Genomic DNA, 11,887 nt, shown 5'->3' on the forward strand with positions numbered 1-11,887 from the left:
TTAGATAACAGAATTTCACAGTCCTTTTAAAAAAAAATCTCATCATACTATTATTGTGTACATTAGTCTTTGGTCATATTTTGTTGTGGACCTTTTTTTTTTTTACTCTTTTACAACCGGATGTCTACTTAAAGCCACACAATGTAACATTTCAGCCAGTAAATAGCATAAGTGTTCCTGCCTCTCGTCAGCTCTGACTTTAAACTTTGCTTGGAATGGGACATCACCGGTTTGCTTTGAGATGTTACTCATTTGCTAAATATAGCCAATATAATGTTTAATTACATTAGGTTTTCCTCCAAATGCTTTATTTTGATTCCAGATTATTATTATTGTTATTAATTTGCTGAGCTATCAGCGCACGTTTGGTATTGTTTATGTAAGGGATAATGTATAGAACGCTGGTCATTAACGGGAAAATAAGTACTGACAGGGCGAACCGGACCCCGAGGCGAAGCGGAGGGGACTTGTTCACCGTTTTTACATACTTGTTCACCGTTTTACATACTGATATATGATCTTACCTGAGCTTAGACGAGTTGGTGCGTAACTGGTGCGTGCGCTCAGTCATGCAAAAAGACCAAAGATGTTGTTAGCATTTGGCCTCTCCCAATGTATTCCTATAGCTCAAAACAGGGGTGAAGTTGGAAGCTACCACGCTCTTCCACGGGCACGCAAAAAAACCAGACAGGTACGTATCAACTCGTCTTAGCTCAGGTAAGAACATATCACAGTATGGAAGAACTCTGTGCCCTCAGTCACACAAAAAGACCAAAGATGTCTTTCAGCATTGGCCTCTCCCAGTATATTCCTATAGCTCCAAACGGGGTGACCAAGCTCTTCCACGGGCACGCACAAAGGCCAGACAGGTACGCATCAACTCGTCTAAGCTCAGGCAAGAACATATCGCAGTATGGAAAAACTGTGAACTATTCCTTTAAGAGCATTGGTCCTGGGCAGTGGAAGAGTTCAACGGCATGTGAAGCCCATTGATGTATCGCTGGCATGTTTCTGTTTTGTGTTACAATTTCTATAGTATAGTCTTGAGGCAAAGAACCATATAATCTTTATAGTTCCACAGTGTAGCTTTAAGTTGAGTGTTTGATTGTGAGTTGTGCTTGGCCATAGTATAGAGAGGGAAACAAGTAGAGAGAGGGAAAATACTACTAAGCGTTCAGTTGTCGGCGTGTTACCTCAAAATGCACTGGGAAAGCATTTTTAAAAGCAGCCACGTATAGCACTGAGACGATCGCAGCCGAGTCTCAGTTCTACTACGTGCCAAACAATGTTGATCGTGCAAAAAAACAAAAAAAACACCCTTGCCACAAAACACAGAAAAGCAGTGTGTGTAAAAAATCAAGGCCACCGCGGTGAGAGTGATGCTAACGACATGCAGAGCAGAACCGCATTGTCAGCCCATCAAACAAGCCAGCTCTGATTTGGACCTTATTTCCGCCATTTTCACAACTCGCCAGTGAAAATGAAGGTAGAGCAAATGAATCCACAGAAGCACAGAATAACAAAAAAACAACATGAATAAAATATAATGTGTGCCAACAAACACCGTTTTCATGCAGCAATTTCCTTTCTCTCACAACTGCATTGACTCTGACCATTTGTCTTGAATCTGCTTCGTTGGGTCAAACCATTCACCCTCCTGGCCAAGCTTACACTGACCTAGATATGTGACTGAAAAAAGATTATTTCCTCTGTGCAAAATTGTCCTGGACATTTTTTCGGTCACACCCCATCTGCTCACCGATTAACAATGGATATTTATTGGCATAATCCAGAGTTTTGATCTCCGTAAACGCATTTTGATTGAATACTGTGAACAGAAATGACATGTTTGTTCCCGCTCCCCTCCTCCTCCCCCCCTCCTCCTCCTCCTCTGTACGCGCCTCACATCCTCTTCCGCCGCTGTTGCTAAGACTGCAGCGTGCGCACGGGGCTGGGCAAAGCAGTCAATTCGGATCTTGTGTGCGTTGCTATTGGCAACAGTGTTCATCAGAGAATCAGGAGCCGAGCATGCAGCCCCTACACACATGCGGTAGATATATTTGACCTAGATTTAGGGGAAAGAGAAAAGGCGAGCTTCGGCGCTAATCAGGTTGACGCTATTGTTTAGAGCTGCATATTTAATTGCCATCAAATCAAGACGGTAATTTCAATGTCCGCAATTAGCGAAATGGCAAAGGCTGCAATTATTCAGGGAATATGATGTCCTCTAAAAACAATAAACTCTGTCTCCATACGATTTTGCAGTGAGTAAAATCTGCTCGCCCTGTAGTTTAAACCTATACACATGTTCAGAAATGCATGTGATTCTTGTATTGGTTTAGCAGTTCACATGTCAGTCTTATCTCAAATGTGAATGCTCCTGAAGTAGGGCGCACAATATATCGCAAAATTGTTGTTATCATAATATTAGGTAACGCAATATCCATATTACAAAAGGCCACAATACTGTATCATTGAGGTCTTTCATCAGTCTGAGACATGTACTTTTTTGTTTTTGCAAACACAGCCTGAAACAAAAATACAGAGCAATTTAAAAATGTGCAGATGTTCAGTTTTAGCCATGATTTACTTGCACTTTGGCCTCGTTTTGATACCGGTTTGATGTATTTTTAAGTCTCGTTTTGATACAATTTGATGAATAAACAAATTGCTTACAGTTATAGCAGTAATAAAGATAGTGCATAGAAACAACAGCTATTAAATATTGCAATTGCAGCCTTAGAAGATGATTGCAGTGCGCACTGTGACCTGAATCTTTATTTGAAAACATAAATATCAAATTCAATACATATAAATTTTAGTTGTTTTTTAAAACGTCATGTGTTGGCTTACACTACTAGTACTAATAGTCGTCTGGTTTCCTAAAGATGATTTTTGATGTAATATGCCCCTTCCACACAGGCTGAAACATGAGTCACTGCTTCAGAGCGACTGGCTTTGCTCCCAGCGCTGGTCATTCTTGTCTCATTGAATCTCCTCAGCAACACTATCCACTATCGACACGCTACAAACTTACACAGGGAAAGTATAACATCCTCATTAGGTCCTAACAATCTATTCAAATGGCCATTGGGGTCAATGCATTTCAATTTAAACAAGACAAACACACATACACACACACACACACACACACACACACACACACACACGCCATGCATTTGTAATGAGATGCAATAATGCTCAGTGTCATAAATGGTATGGCTTTGCATTTGTAGCTTGGTTTATATCCTATGTCCAACTGTTTATCATTTATTGATTTGGTTCTTTGGAAGAGTGTGCTCTATGCTTAATGTGTGCAATGACAGGCATGCATTTAGCAAAAAAGACGTTCGAACTAAAAACTTAAAAGTAAATTTGAAGAAAGATTAGGCCATCCCTAATCTGTCAAAGTTTAATGATGCCTCTGGATTTGAATTGGATTTTGTTTTGTATTCTTTTTTGGGGGTAATTTTATGGAGGTTTTATGCACTAAACACTTGAATCTCATCATTAACTACTACTAATTTAGTAAAAATGGTGTTTCTTACCTCTTCAGAAGTGCGGCTTCTATCAGGGTGTGCTAGTGTGTGTGCACGGCCTTCTGCTCCTATCGTGGATCCTACGCTCATTCTGGGTCCAACTAACATGAAGCGTTTGTCTCCAGATCTGTACTGAATGCTGAGTGTCCCATCATAGTTTGTGTCCTGTAGATTTAGAAGTGTGGTCAGTTTATTTTGAACATTGCATTACAACAAGCACAAACGTGTGTGATAATGAACAAAGCTGAAAGATACATTAGGGAAGAGAAACCGGAAAAGCCTCTCTGGGCTCCACCAATCTGAAAAAAGGTTTGGCTATTTTTCAGAAGTGAAATCACAAAATATATAACCTTCAACTAAGATTAAAATCTCTACATTTCTTTTGTCTCAATAGAAACATGCCCCATTACTCAAAACCTCACAGTCAAAAATATACCTCTCCCTCTCACTTCAACAATGACACAATTTTTCAAAATAAAGGTTGGATCTCACACTAAATCCGTAGCCTTTGCTTGTAACAAAGTTAGCTATGCACAAGAGTATCAGTGTACTAACAATTACCAACCAAAAGTGGCATATTTAAAAAAAAAAGACATTTTCTGAGTTAACGTCACTCCCTTCACAGCCACAGCTTTTGTCAGCTACAGCAGCAAAGCGTGAGTGTTGAGTTCAAAGAGCAAATCTGTTTCTCAGACAATGCAACAACCTCTCATGTTCAGAGCACCAGTGTGCACTCTGACATCTTTGACAATGTTTCTGACAACAGTGCCTCAGGAATGAAAAATCGCAACTATGTCATGGTGAAAACAACATCAGCCGCAAAGAAAGAAGCACCCAAACAACAACAAAGAATAGATTTCAGATGTGTTGTGCCTGACTTGAGCTTATTGGGTGTAAAAGAAAAAACACATTCAAAATAAACATTGAAATCCAGAGTGAATGGGGTTGCAAGCCACCACAACAAGGCCATTGCACTACAGTACAGACACACGGTGCACCTATTTGCAAAGCTTTATGTTTACTACAATGAACAATTATTGACGGTCTCGAGGAGAAAGGAATCCTCCTCTTTATTACAATTTTCTTTTACGTGCATTTCACATACAGTAAATACTGCCGAAATTACTCTGCCATAGACAAACAGAAAAATTAATTTTGTGTAATTCAAGAAGTTTACCTCTAGTGGAGATGAAGAGATAATTGGGTGTTATTATCCAGTACTGTATGAACAGTATCATTTAAGACAATTGTGCATCTTCTATAGAGGGACAATAGAGAGCATCCTGACCAGCTCCATCACTGTGTGGCACGGTGCCAGCACTGCCTCCTGCCGAAGGAGCCTCCAGCGCATCGTGAGAGCAGCGGAGAAGATCTATTAAGGAGATGTACTCGACCCGTCTCAACCGCAAAGCCATCAAAATCGCCAGGGACCCTATGCCTCCATTACACAGTCTCTTCAATGTAATGCCTTCAGGGAGGAGACTGCGGAATCTACAGGTCAGTTTCAGTCGACTGAGGAACAGTTTCGCACACAGGGCCATTGGTAATCTGAACTCCCGGCCCTCCCTCCCACCCCTCTTCCCACTCCCCCCTCTTCACAATCAAGTTTGACAATAAAAAAAATCTTGAATTGCAACCAAAGTAAAGAATTAGAATAAGGTGGAACAGGGATAACAGGTGGAAACATTGTTATTGACAAGCCAGTGCCACAGACAGTAATGGTCTATAGGAATCTTAGAGTTTTTTGTTTTGTTTTGTTTTGTTTTGTTTCACTCACTAGCAGGCAACATTTCACCCAAGATCATGTATTTCACGGTCTTACCTCCTCAGAGGGCCTCCTCCTGTCAGGCAGCACTAGAGTGTTGGCTTGGCTCCCTGGGACTATAGTGGATCCTACGCTCATTCTGGGTCCAACTAACATGTAGCGCTTGTCTCCAGATCTGTATTGGATGCTGTGACACAGAGTCCCGTCATAGTTTGTGTCCTGTAAGTACTTGGAGGTGTAGTCAGTGCTGGACTTGGAGCACTGCATTGCAATCAGCACAATGATACTGATAATGAACAGAGCTGAGACCGAGGCCAGAGTTATCATCAGGTAAAAAGTCACATTAGTGTCCTCAGCGTCTTTAGCGGAGCTCTTCACATCAGAAGCTGCAAAAGCCTCTCTGGGCTCCACCACCTTGACAAGCACAGTAGCTGTAGCTGAGAGGGACACGTTGCCATTGTCTTTGACCAGTATGACGAGTCTGTGCTCGGCCTCGTCTGTCTCTGTGAATGAGCGAAGTGTCCTGATCTGTCCTGTGTAGCGGTCCAACCCAAACAGACTGTGGTCAGTCACTTCCTGCAGTGAAAACAGCAGCCAGCCGTTATATCCGATATCAGCGTCATAGGCTCTGACTTTAGTCACCAAGTGTCCTGCGTTCACATTGCGGGGGAGCTCCTCCACTCCTTCAGCAGAGCCATTAGAGCTGACTGGATAGAGAATGACTGGAGCATTGTCGTTCTGATCCAAAATAAACACGTGCACTGTCACGTTGCTGCTCAGTGACGGAGTCCCAGAGTCTGAGGCCACGACTTGAAACTGGAACGACTTTAAAGTGTCAAAGTCAAAACTTTTAAGAGCTATAATGTCTCCATTTTCGGCGTTTATATTAAGATATGATGTGACTTCCATGTGGTCATCTCTATTTCTGACAATTGTGTATGACACAAGAGCATTATCTCCCTCATCACTATCAAAGGCGCTCACTGAGAACAAAGAAACTCCTGCTGCATTATTTTCAGTCTGGTAGAAAGTGTACGGGTTCATTGAGAACTCTGGGCTGTTGTCATTCACATCTGATACTGTTACAGTAATTGTCTTATAAGACGACAGAGGCGGCTCCCCACTGTCCCTGCACACCATTGCAACCTCATACTTTCGGTGTCGCTCTCTGTCCAGCTGAGACCTGGTAACTACTGAGTACATATTCTCTTGTACAGAGGGTGTCAGTGTGAATGGCAAGTCCTCACTTAAATTACATGTTACTTTACTATTTGCCCCTGAGTCTCTATCATGTACACTTATCAGTGCCACTGTCCGTCCAGGTTTGGCATTTTCAGGTATCGCACTTGAAAATGATGTTATTTCAATTTCAGGTGCATTGTCATTGACATCAACAATGTTTATGACAACACTCTTTTCAGTTTCAAAAGGCACTTGGCCTTGATCAGAAGCCTTAATATCAATTTCATATCGATTTCTCTCTTCAAAATCAACAAGCCCTTTAACAATTATTTCACCAGTATTTCTTTCAACTTCAAAAAGTTCACGAATTTTGTCTTTCACATTATTTCCAAATGAATAAATCACTTCTCCGTTTGGACCATCGTCCAAATCGGTTGCATTTACTTGCGTTATAGTTGTGCCAATAGGGGAATTCTCTTCAAGTAATGCAGTGTATGAGTCTTTTGTAAAAACAGGCATGTTGTCGTTAACATCTAAAACATTCACAATTATTTCAGTATTTCCAGATCTGGCAGGTTTACCACCATCAACTGCAGTTAACAACAGTCTATGAACACTCGCAGTTTCTTTATCTAATGGTTTATGCAAATACAAAACGGGGATTCTTCCATCCTCTCCTCGGTCCTTTACCTCTAACCGAAAATGATCATTTTGGCTCAGCTTATACGTCTGTATAGAAAACATTTCACTATCAGGATCACGCGCGCCTTGCAGCTGAAAACGCGCGCCAGACAGAGTGGACTCTGATATCTCCAGACGAGTCTCTTTGTCACTAAAGGTGGGCGCGTGGTCGTTTACATCCAGTATCTCAATTGCGACATTGTGCACTTCCAAAGGATCCTCCAGCACCATCTTGATATTGATAATACAGGCTTTTCCTCGCGCACACATCACCTCTCTATCAATCTTTCGTATCACGTGCAAAGCGCCATTACTGTCCAGTTCAAAGAGCGGCTCTGTCGTTCCAGACACAATGCGAAAACCTCTCGTGGTCACCACACCGATATCCAATCCGAGATCTTTGGCAATGTTTCCAACCAAGGTGCCTTCAGAAAGCTCCTCGGGAATGGAGTATCTCAGTTGCGCCAAGGTGGAGTCGGCAGCAAAACTCCAAATAACAAAAACGAGGAAAAAAATCCGCCGATGCAAAGCGCTGGGGCCCAAAGGTGCCATAATTATTTCAAAACACGTAAGGAAACGAGTTTAGAAGACCAGCAAACCAGAGTTGGGCAAGGTCTGAAGCCTCCCCAACAAAGGCTAACCCCGCTGAACACAGTGAAGCGTTTCAGCCGTGGATGCAGGAAGCTGTGACGCAGAAAAGTGGCGCTCAACCTCACGCACAGTGACACCCTGCGAGAACGGGGGAAACAACATATGCGGGCAACACGATTGGAAATAAAACAGTGAAAGGCAGCTTCAGGGGGGTTATTAAAATCCATCCAACGTTACTGAAATCCTGTACAAAATTCAGATGCGCAGAAGTAATTTTGATTTAAAAAAATAGACTATGGTCAATCAAACTGTGAGAATGGATGAATCATTAGTGAAGCGCAACAAATGTCTGTAAACAATGCCGTGTTCATTTCGTCGACCAGATATATTTCTCTGTAATTTTAGTCAAAGTATCTTTTTCCTGGCCAAAATTAGACTAACTGAACTAAATGTATGAGACTGAAAATATAACTAAAATCTCCAGATATTTTTCGTCGACCTGATAAGTAATGTGAACTTCCAAAAGAAGACTCAGATCTTTTCCATATTGGCTAAGCTCAATGACGCCATGGAACTTGATTAAATATTATATGGTCTAAATAAAAAATATTAAATCTAAGTTAACAAAAATGCATTTAAAATTAACGTGACATTTCCGTAGGCTAAAGTTAGAGTACAACTGGGAAAAACTGGAACTAATTATTTGAATCAATCTGGACCTACCTAAACTAAATCACATTTTCATTAAAGGACAATAAAACTGGATAACTGGATAAATATGTGCTTATGAAATTAACACTGCATAGAATCTACGTATTTTACAGCAAAGAGTGGGCAAATACAAATATATTGAAAAATATCACGTGCGGTTCAGAATCCTACTCGAACGTGCTCAATATTACATTTTTGGCACCATTACTTTCTGTGTTGAAAACGTAGGCTACAAGAGCAAAGAGTAACAAAGTGTAGTTTTGATCTTAGTCAAACGTTTTCACACATACAACAAAGCGTGAAAAGAAAAACTTACTTTCATTAGGCTATATATTGATTTTGACAAAAACCTATCAACTAACACCAACAGCAAAGTTTAAAATATTTTCTCGTTTGTTGAAGATATTCAAATTTCAACGTGTTAACTCCTTAGACGCAAACAACAGTTTTACTTTGCCACAGTCAAGCAAAACAAGAAAAAGTGGAAAAATAATCTACTGGTCGGTTCAGCACCAAGGACAGTGGCCGTGCAAAGACACATTTCGAAGATTTTATGATCCAGTAAAAAACATTTGACACTAAAACATATGTTTATGTCATACCTCCTCAGAGGGCCTCCTCCTGTCAGGCAGCACCAGAGTGTTGGCTTGGCTCCCTGGGACTATAGTGGATCCTACGCTCATTCTGGGTCCCACTAACATGTAGCGCTTGTCTCCAGATCTGTACTGGATGCTGTGGCACAGAGTCCCGTCATAGTTTGTGTCCTGTAAGTACTTGGAGGTGTAGTCAGTGCTGGACTTGGAGCACTGCATTGCAATCAGCACAATGATACTGATAATGAACAGAGCTGAGACCGAGGCCAGAGTTATCATCAGGTAAAAAGTCACATTAGTGTCCTCAGCGTCTTTAGCGGAGCTCTTCACATCAGAAGCTGCAAAAGCCTCTCTGGGCTCCACCACTTTGACAAGCACAGTAGCTGTAGCTGAGAGGGACACGTTGCCATTGTCTTTGACCAGTATGACGAGTCTGTACTTGGCCTCGTCTGTCTCTGTGAATGAGCGAAGTGTCCTGATCTGTCCTGTGTAGCGGTCCAACCCAAACAGACTGTGGTCAGTCACTTCCTGCAGTGAAAACAGCAGCCAGCCGTTATATCCGATATCAGCGTCATAGGCTCTGACTTTAGTCACCAAGTGTCCTGCGTTCACATTGCGGGGGAGCTCCTCCACTCCTTCAGCAGAGCCATTCGAGCTGACTGGATACAGAATGACTGGAGCGTTGTCATTCTGATCCAAAATAAACACGTGCACTGTCACGTTACTGCTCAGTGACGGAGTCCCAGAGTCTGAGGCCACGACTTGAAACTGGAACGACTTCAATGTCTCAAAGTCAAAGCTTTTTAGAGCTGTAATTTGTCCATTTTCTGAGTTTATATTAAGAAATGAAGTCACTTTGTCCTCGTTTCTTACAATGTGGTAGGACACACGAGCGTTGTCATTATCATCTTCATCAGACGCTCTAACTGCAAACACTGAGGTGCCAGGCTCATTGGCTTCAGTCACATAAAACATGTATGGACTCGTTTCAAACACTGGGCTGTTGTCATTCACATCTGACACAATAACTCGTATAGTCTTTTCAGATGATAATGGAGGTTTACCCGCGTCTCTGGCTATTATGGTCAGATCATAAACGGCCTGTGTTTCTCTGTCCAGCGGAGATTTAGTCACTAAAGCATATGATCTCTCTTTTAAAGATGGCGCTAAAGTGAACGGTGCGTCCTCTTTCAGGACACAGTTAACCTGTCCGTTCAGCCCAGAGTCTCTGTCATTAACACTGATCAGAGCCACAGTGGTCCCGGGCCGAGAGTCTTCAGGAATGGAGCTGGAAAACGAAGTGACTTCAATCTCTGGCGCGTTATCGTTCACGTCTATTATTTTGATAATTACATTTTTTTCCGTCGTCAATGGAGCAGAGCCTTTGTCTGACGCCTCGACTTCTATATCATATTTTTCCTTTATTTCATAATCAATTAAACCATTTACCTTTATCTCACCAGTTAACTCGTTAATGCTGAATAATCGCAATACGTTGTGATCCATACTATTGCTAAATTTAAAGACTATTTCTCCATTTGAACCTTCATCTAAGTCAGTTGCATTAACCTGTAACACGGCTGTTCCTATAGGTACATTTTCTTGGAGCATCACGGAATAAACGTCTTTAAAGAAAACCGGTGCATTATCGTTTATATCAAGAACATTTACTATAATTTCCATCTGTCCAGATTTCGGAGGTTTTCCTCCGTCTGTAGCTGTCAGCACCAGTGAGTGTGTCCTAGACATTTCTCTGTCTAAAGGCTTTTGAACGACCAGGATGGGGATTTTACCATCGTCTCCTTTATCCTTAATTTCCAAACGAAAATGATCGTTTTGTCTGAGTTTATACTGCTGGACCGAGAACTGACCGCTGTCTGGATCACGCGCAGCTTTCAGCTGAAATCGTGCTCCAGGAAAAACTGACTCTGAAATCTCCAATATTTTATTTTTTTCAGGAAAAACCGGGTCATTGTCATTGATGTCTAAAATGTCCACTTCCACATAATGCACCTCGAGAGGGTTTTCTAGCACTGTTTTAAGATTAATCACGCACGCACTACTCTCGGCGCACACGTCTTCTCTGTCGATCTTTCTACTCACGTAAAGCACTCCATCGTTTTGATTCACGTGAAAAAGAGGCTCCGCGTTACTCGACACAATCCTGTATTTTCTTTCTTTTAGTGTTGTTTTATCCAGACCGAGATCTTTAGCCACGTTTCCAACCACAGTTCCAGCGTTTACTTCCTCGTGTATTGTGTATCGTATTTGCGCTTCGGCCGCGCTCCAAAACACCACAAAAAACACATATCCAGACAAAAGTCCTCCGATCCATTCACAGCCACATTTTTTCCTTTCCATTGCTAAGCAGAACAACAATATTCCATAAATGTACAAAATATGTGAAATAGAAGAGATTGACCACAGCTCTATGCAATGAACAGCGCTTTCAGCTTTTACACAAAGGCGGCACTACCGTGACATGCAACCATTTGCGTAAAAGGAGGACCCAAAACGTAGTGACGACAGGACCCGTTTGGTGTTGAATTGTTTCACTACAGTGACACCATGCGATTTGATCTCCACGAATCTCATGCAGTAGCAAAGGGTCATTCTCTTAAAATAATAATAATTTCCTTCAACATGGGTTAAACAATGATTGGGGGAAAAAATCGGTATGGTTCATGACGGCCATGAAAATTCAATTCAGAGCATATTGCAAACGCAAACACTTCAACCAGACTTGAGCACCATGGACAGAGACGCGGGAAATCTCAACAAAGCCGGCCACACAAATGAGCATGTAATGAGAGGAGATCTTTGTA

At 41.8% G+C, this 11,887-nt stretch overlaps 2 protein-coding genes across 6 annotated transcripts in view; both read right to left on the reverse strand.

The window, feature by feature from the left end:
* LOC306963731 (protocadherin alpha-5-like) overlaps positions 1–11,620 on the reverse strand; it is a 95,666-nt gene extending 84,046 nt beyond the window's left edge. The window contains exons 1-2 of one of the 4 annotated variants that reach the window (XM_079557411.1): positions 9,072–11,619; positions 3,549–3,704 (exon numbers count right to left, since the gene is read on the reverse strand). In XM_079557411.1, the coding sequence (XP_079413537.1) occupies positions 3,549–3,704; positions 9,072–11,423 (2,508 nt within the window). In that variant the 5' untranslated portion in view covers positions 11,424–11,619. Of the gene's footprint in view, positions 1–3,548; positions 3,705–5,361; positions 7,998–9,071 lie in introns of those variants that run through there. The other 3 variants (XM_079557408.1, XM_079557418.1, XM_079557417.1) reach the window with 3 other exon arrangements.
* The window catches only part of LOC306963756 (protocadherin alpha-3-like), a 53,702-nt gene that overhangs the window by 15,358 nt on the left and 26,457 nt on the right, over positions 1–11,887 (reverse strand). The gene's annotated exons all lie outside the window — the stretch shown is intronic.

Source organism: Gobius niger (genome assembly GCF_951799975.1).
Source record: "Gobius niger genome assembly, chromosome: 5".
Lineage (NCBI taxonomy): Eukaryota > Metazoa > Chordata > Actinopteri > Gobiiformes > Gobiidae > Gobius > Gobius niger.